We start from the raw sequence: 20,676 nt of genomic DNA on the forward strand, positions 1-20,676 counted from the left end.
CTCTGTATCTTAGCGAAGAGACACACATGGATGATGACATGTGGACTGAAAAAGAGCTTCAGTCGCTGTGAAGAGAGTCTGTCTCCTGGGGGTCTGAGCACTTAAACGTGAACCACATCAAAGTGAAAACATTAAATCTTGGATCAGTAGATCACAAACCTGGAGAGGAACGCCAGCCACCGTTGGCTAGAACCCTGACACTTGCATGTTAGAACACGGTTACATAAATCTACAACAATATATGATGAAGAAGTAAACTTTCTGCTGGACCTCACATCACTGAGCAAGTCTGTTTATTAGCCTCAACATTCCCAATATTCTCTGTACAATCACAGGATTCACAGCCAAGTAACACACGCAGACACACACACACGCACGTACAAAAACTCAAACACAAATTGGCAAACAGACACACATAGACACAGTCTCTCACACAGACACACACGTACACACAACATATACAGACATACACAGACAGAGATAAACGCCCACAAACACAGACATGCACACACACAAACACACTTAGACTCACAGAGACATAAATACACACACACACACAGACATGAAACAAACTAAAAGACACAAACACACAGAAACACAAGCACACACAGACACACAAAAAACAACACAAACAGACATGGACACAGAGAGACATTCATAAACACATACAAGTACACACACTGAGACACACACACAAAACTACACACACAGAGATATACACACCGAGACACACACCCACAAAAACACACACACACATACACAAATGACACACACAGAGACACACAAACACAAACTCAAACACAAAGAGACATACATGGACACACACAAACAACAAAGACACACACACATACACAGACATAGACACCGTGACACACACTCACACAAACACACCCACAAAGACAAACAGACACGGTGAAACATACACACGAGACACACACACACAGAGAGACATACACACACAGAAAAATACACACCAATACACACATACCACAAAAACATACACAAACTACACACACAAAAATACATACACACAGACATACACACAAACACACACACACACAGACATACACATCGAGACACCAACTTACACAAACACACACACAGAGTCATACACACACACACAAACAACTAACACACAGACACATACATACACCCAGACACACACTGACAAAGTTCTACACAAAAAAAAACAAAAGAGCAGTAGCAGTATCTTCATGTACTCAGTTGTACTCTTGGATAAACATTGACAGGAAAAGTAGTTCAGTCATTAATATTGAACAGTTGCTGAATATTCTATCAAGAGAGTCAATGATATGCACTTTAGACAAAAGATGCCTCGAGGCTTTAAAGATTCTTCTTTTAGTATCCAGTCTGTTCAATTATTTAGAAAGACATAATGCTCCTCTTTAAGAAAAGTAAAAATAGATTTTTAACGATCTTGTTTAACAGACCACAAGGACATCTGCAGAGTTGATGGTTCAACTTTTAAACCAAACCTTGTTCTGATATATAAATATATCAGATATATTATAATATATATTATATATCATATTTATTAAGGATGGATTAATGTCTCTATTGATAAATAAAAGGAGTTCATTTGGAAAAGCTGTTAAATTGTTATTACTTATGTTGATTTTGTTCCTTCTTTTGAGCATTTAATAATTCCAAAAAATACACAATTTTTAACCGTTTCCCCTCTAAAACCATTAAAGAACGAAGATATAAGAGTTAAAAAGTTGTTTGTATATTTCAAATAATAACATTATTTTTCCGTAATATATTCATCCACTACTATATAATTTTCCAGTAACCTTAAATACTCGGAAAAGCCAACTTCTTCAGAGTCTTTGGAAATATTAATATAACTGGTCTGGAGAACGATCAGCTTTTCCTCTCATGGCTGGAGAGGTTTTATTTGTGGTTTTCTTTTTCCACGGCTCACTCAATCTTTGTGGGCCTGGAGTTACAAAGAGGGAACTGTCCTTGTACGTTGCAACTTATACTTGCTTTAAGTGTAGTTACATGATCGTACGCGTGCATTTACTAACAGTAAAAATGTTAAATGGTCAAATATTATTTTTTACTATTCACATAGACGTCACATCCTGAAATACAACTTTTAAGCATCTGGGTCCAGAATCAAACCTTCAAAATAAATTATAGATAACAGGAAGACCAACAGCACACATAATTAGATGAATTACAATAAGATGAATGTTCATGTTGATATTGTGAACTACAACAATGACGACAATGGATGTCTATGATTTAAAAAGCGATGTCCAATAACAGTAAAACTAAGGTTGAAGGTGAGTAATGTGTTGGGGATTTGATACTGCCTATTAAATAACGTTTTGTACTTATAATATTATATGTTCAGCCCGTGACCGAGATGATGAAGTTTGATACCCCTGACCTACAGTACAGTATACGAAGTGAAGATTTTAAATTCTTTATATTCAGTCTAGAAAATGGACTTATTGTGAGGATATGAAGCCACAATGATTTGTTCATGGAATTAATAAAAGGTCTCCTATTGGGGTAACAACAAAAAGTAAGCAAGTAAGTAAGTAAGTAAGTAAGTAAGTAAGTAAGTATGTAAGTAAGTAAGTAAGTAAGTAAGTATGTTAGTAAGTATGTAAGTAAGTAAGTAAGTACGTCATTAAGCAAGGAAATAAGTAAGTACGTAAGTAAGTAAGTAACTACGTAAGTAAGTAAGTAAGTACGTAATTAAGCAAGGAAATAAGTAAGTATGTTAGTAAGTACGTAAGTAAGTAAGTTCGTAAGTAAGTAAGTAAGTAAGTAAGTAAGTAAGTAAGTAAGTAAGTAAGTAAATACGTAAGTAAGTACGTAAGTAAGTAAGGAAGGAACTAGACCAGACAAATCACAAGTTCAATCTATTCAGACAATTTAAACTTGAAAAAAGACTTGCTGCGATTTTACTCCTTTCAAGGGAAATCAATATAACCTGTTTGCATTATAGTTAAAGAAGAAAATTAACTAAATATATTTATTATTTTGGTGTCTTCACTCACCCAAGTTATCATTGAATCTATGGAGGTGGTTTATTGGACCTTTTATTGCCGTCATGTGTACATCATAAGCCACAGAAAAATATGTTCCCATCATACTATAGTACTTTCACACTGCATATGAATGTGAAAACTTTCAATTTAATTTGAACAATAAGTAATGAGTAGGAAAACCTCAGAAAACAGCTTGAATCATCGACTCTGAGCATATTACTTCTTACTGCTCACACATGGTCAAGAACGTGACAGTGAGTTATTGCTTATCATTAGGCAAATCAGGTTAAAATCTAAAAGGACAATTGCTATTTTTTAACTCTCCGTCATCATCTCTTTTTCTTCTCCTAGACTGACTGCGGCAGGATTTCCTTCAGACACAAAGACCAACATCTATTGACAAACAGATAAGCCTGGGGTCAATAGTTTCCGCCATTCCTGGTATAGTAGTGGACAACAAAAGGTGTTGAGCTGAGCCAGGAGACAAAATATACAGTAGCTACACTGTAGGATGAAAAGTAGACCAACTTTTCTACAGCTGAATATCATTGAGCAGGAGTTAGTTCTCATTAATCACATAAAAAATCTCAAATACCTTTCCATAGTCGGTGGTGAGGACCAGGGAGGTGTCGTCGCAGGAGCTGACCGTGGATGGGAGGAGCTGCTCTTTGTGCCTCAGCCAGACGTGGGCCCCCTGGAACATAATGAAGGGCAACAAAAGGATGAATATTACCAAACAAGACGTGGGAGTTCGACACACAAACATTAATGAGGAGCTCTTGAAACGCTCATATTTGTACTCAACCATCAGAATCTTAATAATGGATATATATAGATAGATAGAACTGTATCGGTCCCTTAGGAGTCACTGATGATGGAATATGTTTAATTGAGTCTGTTTAAAGTCAATAAATCTGAATTTTGACTTTATTTAAAGCTCCTAGAGACAGCTGGAGCTCAAGAGCACAGTAAAATATCAATTGTTGGTAGCATTAAAACCTCCATCACATAAGTCAGCCATTAATTTTTTTCACTTTTGGAACAAACTTACAGGAACAAAACTGTCTCGAACCGGGAGTATGAAACTCCCACCAAGTTACTTTCCTTCATTATCAGTTTGTCATTGGAAGTAACTATTGACATCCGTTATCTCTGTTCCTTGTCTCTTTTTTAGGTCACAATATCAACAAGAAGATTAATATACTTTGGTTTTTGAGCCAACCATCCAGCGGGCCACATAAAATGAATTAGCTGGCCTGATTTGGCCCCCAGACCTTGAGTTTATCTGAAGAAAATAAAAATAAAAAAATAAATAAAAAGGATCAAGAACTTAAGGGAGGACAATAAAGAAAGAAGCTAACCAGGATGTGTTGTCCACAAAAGTTCAACCCACTAGGAAAAAATAGGGTCATGAGAAAGTTCAAACTATAGAAATTATTTTTGGTGCTAAAGTCGCCTGGAAGATTGAAAGTGTTTCAACTCTCTCTCGGTCACATGCATTAGCACAGTAACCTGGCACAGCTTGTTTGTGCTTGAGGTCGACTCAGAGGCGAAAATACCGGTTGGAATCTCGCAAAAAAAAACCTGAGCTTTTAATCTCTATAAAGGCCGTAATGACCACAAGCGGGCATTTGCCACTTCATTTCCAGGCAGGGATTATTAGTCATTATGAAACCGTTGACCACCTGAGTGGCCTGAATGTTTGTGTATGTCTGAAGGATCGCTGGACTTCCCAGACGTGTGGGTTACCAGCTCAATAACAACGATCTGAGGTTCTGTCATTTCCTTGCAGCTGCAGAGGAAACATAAAGAACTGCCAAAGGATGAAAGACTTACATTAGTCAGCTATGTAGACTGGCATTTGTGTTATGACCGGCTCGGATCTTGAATTGACTCAGCATTGTTACCATATTATGGGAGAATAAACACATGAATAAGCAATAATGCTTCAAAAGTAGAATTTGATTTTGACCCAGAGAGCGATGACATTGGTCAGTGATACACTGTGATCCTTTTTCAGAACATTAGGCGACAATAAAAACAAGAGAAACGTGACAATAAAAATTGTCATTCTCGATAACACAAAAAATAATTCATATATACAAGACTGCTGCTTAATATTGTACACTAAAATAAATAATTGTAAAACTATCAAAGGCTATTTACCACTAAGTATGAATTAAAGAAAAACGATCTAATGTGTAATCATTCTTATTATTGTAATTACATTTTATATATTTCAGTTACAACTTAAAGTGTATTTGATGTTCAATAAAATTATGATTGGCATTTTAAAGGGTGATTTTAAATGATGAAAAAAATATACAGAAATACGGTTGAATAAACCTTATTTAAACCGATCCTCCCCACAAAGCTGCAGTTTGTAGTGAAAGGCGAATCGAAAGAGAATTGTGTCTAACAGAGCACAAAACTGCAAAGATCAATGAGCATGGATTCCACAAGGAAACCTGATACAAGGTCACCACTCGCCGACATCAATCCTCATTAACTATTTAACACAGCTTGCCACGTGCAAGCATGCACACACACACACACACACACTTGCTCTCCCTGCAATTGAATTGACAGAAAAATAAATAAATGACAAAATATAAAATAATAACAAACAGGTCTCAATGCTGTAGCCCAAGATAAATTAGGTATAAGGGACAAGACAAGAGGTCTGAAGAGAAAAAAGCAAGAAAAAACCTTGGTAATAACATGGAATAATAGTCACGTAGGATGAATATGATGAAGTTATGAATATTACGAGAATTGTTCATTTGTGAGTATATGATCACGCCAGCGAAAAGGAGCAAGGGTTCGCCTGGTACTAGCTGGAAAGAAAGCTGCTTCACATGAGGTTGCTGGAGTCACTTCGTAGAATTTAAGAAGATCAGCTATTGTTATGTAATTCAAAATCACCATGGCAGCGGTTTCAGAGATGAAGTTCGGCACGAATATAACTTTGAACGGCTTCAATACCATCAAACACATAGATCAACGCCCTGAGGGTGGGATTTAGGCCCATGCATGACCCTTAATCAGCCGACCGCACATATTGTGTGGAGGTCATTGTGAACGAGAAGGAGTTAAGAGACTCCAGAGATGACATATAACCCTGCATTGATGAGATCTGATACAATCCTAATCCAGAGGTCACTTACAATCTGAGATGATGTCCCCTGGAAATAAATTGATCTTTGTTTCTGTGTACGATAGAAGGAACGAATTAAAAAGTTTTAGAATAATCTTGACTTTATCAAGATACATAATTTAGGATGAAAGTATCAGACTACTGGATTAAATAAATTCATGTTCAAAAACAAGGCCCGGGGGTGAAATCTGGCCTACCAGGTCATTTTATGTGGCCTCCCGGATGTTTGGCCTCAAAATACAAGTAGATTAAAGTTCATGTTGATATGTAAGCCTAGTAAGACGTCAGTGATTACGGATGGCAACAATTGAACTGTGTATTAGAAAGAATCTGGCAATACGATATGTATCACGATACAGGGGCAACGATACGATATATTGCAATATTATAGGAAAAATTATATATTTGTAGTATTGTCTGAGTACTTGACTCTGGTGTTGCAGAATTTACAGACCTAATGACTCTTGACAAAGTCATAGAAGTCGTTTAATTTGTTTTCAAACCAAAATATAACCAAAACAATAGCTTGAAAAGTTGCAGGAGTCGCCTGTATCCTCTCATCCTCAGTCATCTGGGTTTTCGTAGGATTTCATTGTCCCTTTAGCTGAGGCGGACATAATGACTGCTGTCATCTAGTGGAAAAAGTTTATTTTCAACACAAAAATAAACAAACATCAAGAATATTCCATATTAGTTAATTTTAAATAAAAGTACTTTAATTTGATGTACTCTTTATCGATACATAGACCATAGAATAACTAGAAAATGATTTGAAAGCCAACATAAAAATAAAATTGTATTATTATTATAATTATTATCTTATCAATACAGTGTTGTTGAAAATAAATACAGTATCATGCATTAAATATTGAGATATTTAAGTGTATTGATTTTTCTCACAATTGTTCAAATAAGAGTAAAACTGATGTTCATGGGAAGGAATTTGATGGGAATGTTTGGCGAAGAACAAACACAGAGAAAATGGAAAACAGATTAATTGATTAATTAAACTCATACTCATCTGGTTTAAGAGAGTTTCCTAAATACCCATAAAGTTTGTCCCGCGATCTTGTTTGCTAAAAGATTGTGGCTCCATGTATGAGTCAGACACCACAGTAGTACCATATGTCATCCTCTATCACCTATACTTAGACACTGTTTTGCATCTTCCCTCATAATATTGACTTAAATACACATAACAAAATGGACCGAACTGTCGCAATGGCTGCATTTCCTCATATGAGCCTATGGATGGTAAACAAAAGCAGATTAAGTTCATGCAATACATGTCTGTGCCCCGCCGGGCCAGCATGGGCTGAGCAAAAAAAAAAACATTCTTGTGTCAGCAAAAAAAAAAGTAAACGAGTGAAGCTTAGCGGTCCAGTTACCAACAAGTGTGCATAAGCTAGGTTAAGCCATGTTGTTTGCACACGTACTCAAAACAATTGTGGTTTTGTCAGAAGCTTTTTTTTTGTTTAGCTCAATTCAACAAGCAAAGAGAAATCAAAGGGAATCAAATCAAGTTTAGCTCCATGTTCCAGTTGCTTCTGAGCCTAAGCTTTAACCTTATGTTATTTGTGCACAACTATGAATCTCCCAAATTCTAATTGAATCCCATTAATTTGGATAAAAGGGTATATGTAAAATCGAAATTACAACATATTATTTCAATGTGATCCAGAATAATGCTCAATGAATTATGTACAAGGGGCTAGAATTATAGTGGTCTAGCTAGTGGACCAAACAACACTTGAATTTAACTTTACTTGCAAGTAGGAGTTCGATTGTGATATTGTCTTTTTAGTGCTTGGACACACTTCATGTACTCACTGCTTGTCCTCCATCAAATTATTTTTCCGTTGACATCAGTTATTCTCTAACTGTAAGTCTCTGTACAGTTGTTGAAATTGATCATCTGGGTAGTTTATCTTAACTCTGGCATCTTTGTTTGTCATAATATCAACATGAATATTAATCTAATTTGATGTGGGGTCAACCACTTGACCCGCCACATAAAATGTGAACCGGCTTTGGCCCCATGAGTTTGACATGTGTGCTGTATATGATATGTGTGTATATGACAAACTTAATTTTCACATTTCAATCAAATAGTTGTCAATGATAAATTAGAATAAAAAGCATTCATTGGAATCAGAAACTTTTATCAGCAACACATGAATTTGTTTGCGTTTGTGGCTTTACAAAATAAAATAATAAAATAAAAAGAGATTAATAAGACATGATAAATGAAAATATAATAACAGAAATTACCCTAAACATTAATATATAGGGGTTAACTTAATACGATATATTTAACTTTCTATGATGGAAAACTACCTAATTTCTCTTTACTTTACTTTATCTAAAAAGTGAAGTTCAATGGTCTGAGCTAGTTTCAATAGATAACAATATTATTATTTTGATCTAATATGTATTAATCTAATATGTAATGATCTAATAATCTCATATGGCCTTAAATAGAAATTCGCTGAGTTCAGACTCAGCTTATTCCCGACGTCCATCTAATTATGAATGGCTTTGTGTAGATTAAAAAGTCACCGACTCCAGATGTTTACGTTTATATCTTAAAACATGTGTGTGTCAACCGTCTAAAGTCAGAGGTCAAAGTAAAGAGATTTGTCTCCGCAACAGATGGCCTCAACAACACCCCCCACCCCACCCACCCCACTGATGCCCACCAGCATAAAGACTCTTGTCAAAAGGGACAAAGAAAAGCTACCTCTGACTGAAAGCTCAGAAGTTAACCAGGCGGAAATATCCCCAAACAAAGGCCAGCTGGGACGCAGGGGGACACGGGTGTGAGCACATGGCCGGGGCCACCAAGCTAAGATCTGCTGCTGCCACGGAGATGACCACTTAATGTGGTGGAAAAAAAAGAAAAAAGTCTTGACTTGACGCCACAAAAAGCCTTGGGTGTTCATGTACAATATACAGCAGGTCATTCAGTCTGTTGCAACCTGACCCACCCAAAAAAAAAAAAGGCCCATCATGCTTTCTGACAGGAGTGATGTGATACCAGATTATTTTCAGCAGCTAGCATCGTGACAATTACAGCTAATGAAGAAGCCGTTAATATTTCAGTGCGTACACGTTACAAGGTGCCGTGAGCTCTTATCCTATTGGGCCGGTATCAAGTCAATCCATCAGGTCTCACAATGAAAAGCTAATTTACGTAAGTTATATACTCGAGTGGCTTCCTAGGAGATGGTCCGGCTCACAGATGGACTTCATGGTTAGATGACGGTGCTATAAACGAGACTCCAGAGACACCGATACTTTCACTGGATTTGTCTTTTATCCGAGTAACCTTGGTTTTATCGTTGGAACATTGAAATTCATTGTTTCATAAGTCGGCCTCCATGAAATTTGCACATCAAAACAGTGACCTATAAACACATTATCATGACAACAAAAGGAGCATAAGGACCCTCTTCGTGGCTTCTGAAAGGAAGTCTGCCGGACAAACAAGGAGTCAAAGAGCATAGAGATCGCTTCATACACTTTAGGGTAACCAATCCTCCCTAGAGAACCCAATGAGTGGGTCATTCAAAGATATGCATATAGCTTTATTGTGAATACAATTTTTTATTTTATGACTTTTTCATTGTTCCCGTTAAACTATTAACGTATTTAACGAAAAATAACAGTAAGCTTTGTGTATCTTTTTGGCCATGAAGATAAAAACATATGTACTTGCAGCGAGAATTCTGAGCCGCTCTAGTAGAAGAACTCACATTTCCCCGATCCTTAAAACTCTTCACTGGCTGCCAGTATCTTTCAGGATCAACTTTAAAATTCTGGTTCTTACTTTCAGATCTATTCATGGTCAGACCTTACATCAGTGATCAGATCCAGCCTTACACCCCAGCTCGGGCTCTAAGGTCTGAGGATCAGAATCTACTGATGGTTCCTGAACACGCTTCCGGTCCGGACTGTTGCTCCTAAGTTTTTGAACGATCTTCCTCTTTCTCCGCGCTTCATTCAAGAAACATCTAAAGACATTTTTATTTGTGCTTTTCCCTGATTTTCTGGGACTCTTGGGTTTGTCTTATGTCTCTCATTATCTTATTCATTTTAAAGTATATATTTTAACAGTGTTTTGTTTTTGATTGTTTAAATTGATTGAATTATCCTGAAGTCTTACTACCAAGCGTAAAAAAACATTTTCTTACACATCGAAGAAAAATAAATAGACAACAGAAGAGCCCCTTAATCCAGAACCTTACGGTACAGGTAAACACAAATGTCATTGAATTCAATGCCATTAAACTTTTGAGTTAACTTGTGTTACAGCCTCCACGTCCCAACATCTAGGTCAAGGTCTCTGGCTTTGTTTCGGCATGGCCAAAAAAAAAAACATAACAAGGCCATATGTTGCTTTTAATTATAAGGAGAGATAGGAGCTTATGCTTTGTCTATTAAAAGAAACAAAATCCTGAGGCTTGACACCAAATCTCCTGAATGCAGGCACGGATAAGGAGGCATGTGCCAAGTTGCTGGCGAGATTAAACGGCCAAGTCCAGTATGGATCCGGAATGTGGGCGACGGTACTTTGTGGTCTTCTATGGTAAAGAACCGCCCTTTTATTAATGCTTCATTTCATTCCACCTTCATTTAAAGTCTTTTTTTTCTAATGTAACCCTTGTGTTACTTAAACTCAGCTGTGCAAAAACAATGTCTTTGTTTCCCTCAACTCCTGTGGGATGTGTCTGGTGACTGAGATGACTAGAGGAAACCTCCAGCATCTGGCCCGCAAAGAGGCGTGGATTAATGATGGAGGCAGCAGCTGATCTGGAATCAGCTAATGGACCAGGAGGAGCCCCTCTGGGGAGGACGGCTTCCCCTTTCGGCTACGGGTGTGTGTGCGGAGTGTGCTGACAGAGAAATAGATGATTATTAACTGGTTTTGACTACAACAAAGTGGACATGCGGAGGGGTCAGGGTGTGCCTCTTTTGATTAACCCTGAGGAAATAAATGTGGGTCATCGCATAACCCGGACGTCAGACCTTTTGGAGGGAGTATTGTTTTGATGAATGGCTCAACGAATCTTGATTTTATTTTAGTTTAAAAGGTTGTTTTATATTAAATGCTTTGTTAAAAACGGTGGTTTGCACCATCAGTTTCATTCTGTTTGAAATATTTAAAGATGTATTTTGTTAGGAGGAATGAAATAAAATATACAAGGACAGGGTTCACTAAGAAGATTTCATATATGGAATTTATTTTTTAACTTCTGTTCAAGGTAAACAGTTGGTGCTGGACTGAAGGCAGTAATAATTTGTGGTTAATCCTTGTTAATCTTTTATTTTATTTATAGACATGTTTGTCTTTCTGTAATTTTTATTGTCTATTGACTTTCCACTTTATTACTTACTCTAGTAAAACAAATCAAAACAAAATCAATACATTTCATTTCTATATGTATAATGTTATCTTGTCTTTTTATAAATTGAAAAAAAATTGAAATATGATGTTTTATTTGCATACATGCATAAAAGATTCAAGGCTGTGTCATTATTTTAAAAGATAGACACCTTAAGGTTACAGAAGAGCTCAGTCGTACGTCATTTACAATCATACACTTTGCAGACGCTGATTATGTCTAGTCAAAGAAAAATGCTGAGTTCAGTCGGGGACTTGGGATAGATTAAGAAAAAAAAAAAGAGTGTGTGTCTCTTAAATGTCTCCATCAGACGGTCGACCTTGCTGTCCTTGCCGCGACTAGACCATAATACGATCTTTAATAGATGAATAGCGTTCTACACCTTCAGGTTTTGACAGAAATTAAAAGTGGCATCAACCCTGTTTGTTAAATATTAAACCCATGTGCTCTGACCCGTGAAAGGTTGGGTCTCCCTGAGATATTTGAAGAATGCGGCCCAGTGAGAACTGTCAAGGAAAACTTGTGTGTCTGAGTGTGGAGAACATGTGTTCCATTAAGGTCCCCTTTTTATCTGCCGGTAACCTTTGACCTGTACCGGTCCCCCGGCCTCTTAGGGACTGTGGTCTTGCGTCGTTTGGATTAGCTGTGATCTAAAAACATCTTGATGACAACGGATGAATAAACATAATTTGATTGTTAAAACCAACTGAATATGATATACCTAAAGGGAATATTGGTGGTCAGAAAGGACAATTTAATTAAGATATTTAACATAACCATTAAGTTACATTCCTTTAACTACTGTATATCCATGACGTGCGATCACACTATAAAAAAACACCCCAAAAAAGTACAATGAAGCGCTGAGAAAAGTCAACAAGTGAGGCACCACAGTACTCTGCCTCATCTATCATATATGGATAGATGATCCATGCATATATTTGGATATATATGGATATGTATAGATGATCCATATATAAATATATATATATATACATCCATCCAGCCATTCATGGCGTGCGGTCACACTATAAAAAAGCCCAAAGAAAGTACAATAAAACGGAGAGAAAAGTCAACAAGTGAGGCACTGCAGTACTCTGCCTCATCTATCATATATGGATAGATAATCCATATATATATACTGCATGTATATATATCCATTTATCTATCTATTTGTACAGCTACTCCAGCCAATATTGACATGTCCATGATAAAGTAAGAATCATTATTCACTATACTCGCTTTATTAAATAAATATCAAGCATTACCGTCACTCTTTATTATGTATTAAAAACATTAGAACAGGAATTTTGAAAAGCAATAATCGGAATAATGTATCGGATCTTACTAGCTTGTGATAAGATTGAGATTCTTTTGCTGTAGAAGGAAAATTGCATAGGAACACAGGCCATCCCATAATAAGCTGCCCGGGAGCACAGTAATCATGTGGGACTAAAAAAGGAAAGTCAACATCTGGGCCGGGAGCAATAATCACAGGTCGGCTGTTATTAAGCTGCCAGACTAGACCTCTGGAACGGGAGGATTTAAAGAACACTGATCGTCACAGCGTTAAGTCAGGCCGGCTCGGGTCAAGGCCAAGAGAAATTCACTGTGTCATCAATAAATTGCTCTGGTTTTTCAAACATTTCGACTCCTGTTTTGTCGTAGGAAGCCACAAGAGGGACGACTAAACATTCCCAAATGTGCAACAGAACCACTTGCAGGAGAGGAAGGAAGGGTGTTGTGGACTAGGAAGTCAGAAGGAACGGTTGCGATGTACATTGTCCTGATATAAAATGATCTTCATTCAATTTATCTGCAGCATTAAGACATTTATAGCTATGTTATGTTATATATATGTTATATTATATTTAAGAACTGAGTGCATCAAACTTGTGCATCATGTCTCAAGTGCAGGTCGATCAATAAATCCATCTGATCTTTCTAGGTTAAACCACTGAAAACAAAAAGTTAACACTTCACTAAAAATGGATAAAAAACAAATAAAAGAAAGGCGTCATTGTTTCAACTGTTGAACAGCCTGTGTTTGCAACGGTTGTTTGCTGCTCATTATAATGACACAGGAGTGGATTAGTGATTGTCAATAAAGCCAGTAACAGTTTGTTAAGTGTCCAGGTAATGGTTAAACATAAAGGAGCTAAATCTGTATTTGTAATTGTGTTCAAGTAATTTAAATTAACAGATGGAGGTGGATAATGGAACTCGTTGGGCCAAATACTGTATATCCTGGTTATTCATTTAAAACCTTTTATATATACGATAGTATACAAGTAAATGCTCTTGATCTTCACACATTTTTAGACACTGCATGAGCTTGGAATCATTGTAATATGTGGGACATATGGAAGTGAATCAGTGCCATCTGAATATTGAATGGTTGGATTGAACATTTCAATTTAAATGTTTTTATTTTTTAAGAATTGCAGTTTTTTAAAACAAACAGATTAATTAATTTCTTCATGTAGAGGTTGAATCTGATTTTAATTGAACAATTGAATACAATAATTGATGGTTTATGATCATATTATTAATAATACTGATGATGATATGTGTTGATTTTGAATATATTTAAGAAAGAGTTTGATATTATTTTTCCTATAATTCAAAAATAACATTTCAAAATTATATATTATTAAATTTGTAGCCTCATTAATTCAATGTAAAAGTGTTAGTATAATAGTGCCACCAGACAATTCCAGCAAGTACTACTTGATGTACAAAGTACCTGCCAATTTTTAAACAGGTAAAAATGTTTTGACATTACTTACAAAATAAGTAATAAATGTTGATCTTACCCACTTAATCAGTATACATTATAAGGTATATAATATATAACATGTTCAATTAAATGATACCCGAACATTAGTTGAGATGTAGCTTTTTTTAGATACTTTTTCTTCTGGGTAAACACTTTTGTTTGCTCGTACTAACAGACCTAATCCTTACATCAAATTGCCAGTCTTTAGAGAGCGCTCTACAAGAGCTTTGGGACGTTGAAAATGTTGCTTTTTCTTCCTAATCACCACAAACACAGAAGTCTTTGTCTGCCGCTGATCTGGCTGTTTAAAGTTAAAACGGACAGCGGGGTGCGGGCATCGGGGTTATCACAGCACGGGGATACTTGTGGCGACGAGATCTCTGATAGCGGAGGTTCAGGTTACTGATAATATCGCTGGGGAGCAAACAAAAACCCGACGGAGTAAAAGGGCAGATTAAAAGATCTAAGGAATTGAATTACTTAAAAAAAAAAGCACAATCCTTGAACAATCTTGGTTCATTGTAACAAGGATCAAATCTGCCTGTTAAGCGTGTGTGTGTGTGTGTGTGTGTGTGTGTGTGGTCATAAACCACAGAGAGTCACATTAAACCACCTCAAATCTGTGCTGAAGTTGCAGGAGATCTGCTGACACACTTAAAACCCACTGCATTAATAACACCCCCCTCTGTTACCTCACATACCCCCCAAAAAAACCCTGTTTATTCACCTCCATTTCAAGACCCTAGAAAATCCCCTCCCGTTCGTCACGGCAGGACTAAGAACAAACGGGGCCTCGGATTAAGTCTCGAGGTGGAAGTTTTGAAAAAGGCTCCAAACAATGGCAAGAGCCATTAGTCGTTGATTCACCTTTTCCTCCCCGACATCCTGAGCTTCCTTCCTGAGCTTCCTTCTGAATCAACCGTCTGCATGCTTGAGAATTAAGAGCTTGGATGCTATTTTGGTGGCAGCTGGAGGAAGTGACAACTGGGGTTGAAGAGTTTGAGAAAATAGTCTTCCCCAAGAGTAGGATTCTCACGTTACCCCATCTAACCGGCGTCATCCGCGGCTTCAAAGGGCCCCGGACATAAACAGCACAGGGCTGGACAGCGAGTGGGTTGCGTGAGGGGGCCAAAGTGGCGATGGTGTGAAACCCAAAGCCTCCGCACTACTGTTCTACTATACATGGATGTCAGACGGTCATGGTCAGGAATGTCAGAGGTCGTGGGTTGGAACTCAGGGATTTACCCCCTTGGTCGAATACCTTGTGGAGTCAGAGGTTCTGGGGTGTAATGTAAGGCTCTCCTGGAAAGCAGCTAATGGGTGTGGAAAGATCTTTACAGTGTGATGCAGCTGCTGCCGTCCAGGACTCAGTAGGCCAAGTATAGAGATGCACATTGCTGGACTTTAACCAGTGTCAGCAGGAAGGACAAAAAAGTACAAGAACCGCTTCAGGAATTCAGTTCAGGTTGAGCTGAATTCCATTTTTTAATCCATAAATTACACAAACATGAGAAGATTACGCCATCAGACAGGACGGGATGTCAGGAAAGACCTGCGGAGGATTAGGCCGGTGAAATAACTTCTTGTCTAGGTGTTGACGTAGCGAGAGAAAAACAGATTGGGGCGTGGAGTCAGGGCGTCCTGGCCGACTGTTTTATGATGGATTACCGACACTTTTAGGATTGGACCGTGTCAGAATGGTCTCAGATGCCACGTCCGTTTGGTTCTGGACGAGCATTGAAGCTCTAAATATCAGGCGTGTATTGTCAAGAATCTGGCGATATATAATACATATCATGATACAGTAAGTAATTTATATTTGTAGAGCGCTTTCCAGACCAGGGTCAAAAAAAGGATTTTAAAATTGATCCTGAAAGAAACTGGAAGCCAGTGAAGAGATTTAAGGATCGGAGAAATGTGAGTTCTTCTACTAGAGCAGGTCAGAATTCTCACTGCAGAGTTTTGTATCAACTGCAGGGTTACGATACGATATATTGGGATAATGTAGGAACAAGTATACATTTGTAGTATTGTCAGGAGTACTTGGCATTCGTTTTGCCTTCAAAGGTAAAAATGAATCCAAGTGAAAATTGACAATTCTGTTGAAGTGGAACCAGTTCAAAGATGCAGACTAATATTTAATAGTTAGCATGTGCAACCAAACTGTAACACCACCATGTTTATTGAATTACAACACTTATTACTCAGTTAGTTGTTAGATATAACTGTTAATTCTGGTCTTCATTAAACTATACAGTACATGCTCTAGTTCAAACACTAATGTAGGATTATGATCCTCAGTTGATATAAGTGAGACCTTAAATGTATGCTTTTACTAAAGGTCAACCAGAAAAGTAGGGGTAAATATATGATCAAAAGATGGTTAACAAACTTAAGGTATTTACTATTTAGTAACAGAATCATTTGAATGGCACAGACAGGATTTAAATAAAAAATCTGTATCTGGTCATTCCTACTCAGTGTCAAGTCCAGCAGGTTGTCGGGAGATTAACTATTTAACGCCAGAGTCTCATCTAGATCTCGCACCTAACGTTATTCCAGATGCACTGGTCGTCCTGCTGAGTCGGCTCAGTTTTTAATCCACTCGAGTCTTACGGCTCCAGAATTTCTGCTTAATTAAATCCATCCTGTCGAGTTTGAGGTTACACAGGCTCTTTTTGACCAGATAGTAATGTTTTAAACTGGGACAATTTGTTTTTTAAATTCAACATATGCGGGGCGTTGGCATGGCAACGCTTGATAACTTCTCCCTGTTCAGTTAAAATATATTTTTAGGTTTTATTTTAGGAATTAATGTGACTGTTTTTATCTCCGTTGCCCAGGATCACTGATGGATGAGCAGTAGCCTATAGTGAGTTGGTTTTGATTTTCATACTCTTAAGATCTAAAACTTGCATAAATATTTGATGATTTAAATAAAATTATGCATTAAAGAGCCTGTATAAGCAGTGCTGACGATACACTTTAACTAATTAAACCTAATACAGAGTATATGCGGTATTTAGGGGAGGAATTAGGGTCACCACTTTAAAGTGGGACACATTTTAATTCAGTATTTTTCACCTACACTGTGTTATTTCATTCTTTTAATAAATAAAAACCATACAATCAGAGGCATAACTTTACTGTCACCCTTGTGTTATCTTGGGGTCAAGGTGACCCCGAAGGCCCGAAAACAAATGTGTTCGAGACCCTGATATAAAAGACACAGTAGAAATGACAGGTGAAAAATACTGAATTAAACTGTGTCCCACTTTAAAGTGGTGACCCTAATTCCTTCCCTAAATACCTCAACCTTTTTCAGTCTGTGCTCATAAAATACAAACCACTTCTTCAACTGAACTACACTGGAAGTTTTTGTCCTCTTTTACGAGTTGAAGAACCAAATATAAAGTAGCAAAGCTTATAACTGCTGAGGTGTATAATAGTTTTCTTGAATAAGATTATAAATACAAATGTAGTTTTGGTGTGACCTGTATGCAAGTAAAGGTAACCACCTTTAATCCTTCATTTTGGTGCCACAAACATGTCCAGCATCGTGTAAGAAAGCTTTAAAAAAAAATTACAACTTTATTCCTATTCATGTCATTCATTTGAAGATAGACTTTATGAATAAATCATATCAAACTCAGTCACACAAAGAGCTGCGATCTTTAGGAGTACAATTCATGAAAATGTATATTTTATCATTTCAGGCTCAGTTTATGTTAATAATCTTTTTTCTTTTTTAAAACCAAATTAATTTCACTCTTATTGTTGACATCCATCATCTCTGTCTCTAGTCTTAACTTAAACACTGGTCTTTATTGGTCACTAACATGAACATTAATCTACTTTGATAAAAAAATGTTTATTTCTACTTTGATTTTATACATTTAAGTAGCGTCTGGGGCTTTCAGACTTCTATATGCCTTAATAAAAATACATTTAAGAGAGTAAGTTGTAAGTTATTACAGTGTAACAATTGGGTAATAGGCAAAGCAAGTGTTGATCCATAAGGGGCTCATTTCTAATTAAAAAAGCTTTCATCGAGGGTGACTCAGCGTCCCCGGTGTGAGCAGAAAAATGTGAACCAGTGATCAGCTGAAAGCGTGATGATGTCATACAGCTTGGATGGAGACTCGGGGGGAGTCATAACACACCCCTCGAGGGGGGGAGACAGGACTGCTGATGCTGTACAGGGGAGGGAAGATGAGAGGTGGTGGTACACTACACTTTTTATCAGTAGGTTTTATGTGAGTGTGTGTGTGAGTCAGACCAAGTCTGGGGATGACACACACACAACATTCTCCACAGACCTAAAGTCTATTCCAGGGGCCACAAAAAAAAGAAAAAGCGTATAAAAACAATAAAGACTCATGAGAAGAAAAACAATGTCCATGTCTGTCTTTGTATGTCAGTAATGGGATTATCTGGGTGGAAGATTTGTGTGTCTGTCTGAGGATGGGGGTCTTGTTTGGTGACAGTGAAGGACCCACAAGTAAAAAAACAAAAACAAAAGAAAAGTATGAATGAATTATGAATGAGGCAGGTGAGGAGGGGTCATGTTTGTGAATTAAAAACGATGAAGTTGTGATGCTGAAATAGACCCTGAGTGAGAACTCAAAACTACTTGAAATTATTAAAAAAATAACTATAATTTAAATTACTTTTATGAAACATAGAAGTGATACAACTCACCTCCACGAAGAACGTATCCATGTTATCGACTTGACGCCCCTTTGTAGTCTGATTTAGGAGCCACAGTTCAGGACGTCGTTATCCCAAAATACTTCCATTCGCCTTCTTTCAACCACGGACGCTCGTATCTCGTTCACCACATTAAAAGTGAGTCCAGGCGGACATGGCTTGTCTTCGGAGAAGTTGTTGTTCGGCGTCCCGGGGTCGCGTCGGGTGCGCTTGTGTGTGTGTTTCTGACTGTGTTCAATGGAGCCGGCACATTATGCAGCGGGGGCGGAGCTTGCGGCGCCACAAAACCTCCTCAAGGGAAAGGCCCCGCCCCTGTGTGCACACCTCCCCGTCAGCAAACGCCCTCTTTGTTTTGGTGTCCTACAAAGAAGAGACATTAAAGTCTGACAAAAACAGTTTTTAAAAAATATATATGGGAAGAAAATTGTATTTCCATCTCGAACTACTATTTATTTATTTATCTGCATCATTAAATATAATTTATCACGTGTTCTTAATTTGAATTTAAATTAAAAACAACGTTTCTGAATTTATTGTAATTAAAATCCGGAGAAGAAGACTTTTATTGCCATTATTTGTAAACACAACATCTGATTTAAGACTTATTTATTGCTGCAGGATTTCTCTCGATTATTTTGGGGCTGCTATGTTTGTCACTGTGTTGTCTTTTAAAGATTTTACATTTGTATTTATGTATAACTGTGTATTGTTTTGTTTTTTAAGCGCCGTGTTACCCTAGTTCTGTGAAAGTCACTTTAAAAATATCAATTACTTATTTACTTACTAAATATGGCTGTAATACTACAGAAAATATGACAATAAATAAGTAATTAAAAGTCTCAATTATCACAGAATTTCGTTCACATCAAGGTTAACCTGATTTTTTTCTATTTTGTCAAAAATGTGATCAAATATTGTTGTAGTATAATAGAAGAGTACATTTTGACCTAGTAAATAAAATGGATGCATAAATGCTTATGACAGGCAAGTGTTGTTTTTGTTATTAGTATTTTATATCGTATATTAAATGTATGTGGTTTTATCAGTATTTAATACTATTAAGGACTTATAATAAACGCATAAAATAAAGATTTATTAATGGAATGCATTTCTATATACTGTAAGTTAACAGTACACATGATTTATATTTAGTTAATTTCTATAAATGATATCGCAAATGCTTTGATTTACAGTATAGTATAGAATATATAAAAGGCAACCTAACTGGTTAAAACATCATGACATTGGTGTAAATTAGTAACTATTCCTTGTAGTGTAATAGATTATATACACAGAAATACATATAGTCAAATAAAATCATGTTGTTGTTTTTTTTTATGAGAAAAAGCTGAATTATAATACACTAAATTGAAGAGATGAACAACATAGACACACACAAAAACAATTATAGTTTAAATAATCATAAAAGTAAATGCTGGAACAACATTGAAAGAGGATAAACATGGTAATAGTGAACAGAAGAGTGACATTGTGCAATTATATACATTCATGACATAAGTTATAATCTTAGGCAAATTACCTAAAAAATAAAAATGTACACAAACCTAAATAAACATTGCGTGAATCATGTGGTAA

The 20,676-nt window shown here is 36.8% G+C and overlaps 1 protein-coding gene across 1 annotated transcript in view; it reads right to left on the reverse strand.

Annotated features, from left to right (window-relative positions):
- The window catches only part of myo10l3 (myosin X, like 3), a 65,513-nt gene extending 46,238 nt beyond the window's left edge, over positions 1 to 19,275 (reverse strand). Inside the window, exons 1-2 of the mRNA XM_087803481.1 lie at positions 19,072 to 19,275; positions 3,625 to 3,723 (exon numbers count right to left, since the gene is read on the reverse strand). Coding sequence (XP_087659607.1) covers positions 3,625 to 3,723; positions 19,072 to 19,092 — 120 coding nt within the window. The 5' untranslated portion in view covers positions 19,093 to 19,275. The remainder of the gene's footprint in view (positions 1 to 3,624; positions 3,724 to 19,071) is intronic.
- Positions 19,276 to 20,676: the final 1,401 nt, after the last annotated feature.

The sequence above is a fragment of the Callionymus lyra genome, chromosome 12, assembly GCF_982586985.1.
Source record: "Callionymus lyra chromosome 12, fCalLyr1.hap1.1, whole genome shotgun sequence".
NCBI lineage: Eukaryota > Metazoa > Chordata > Actinopteri > Syngnathiformes > Callionymidae > Callionymus > Callionymus lyra.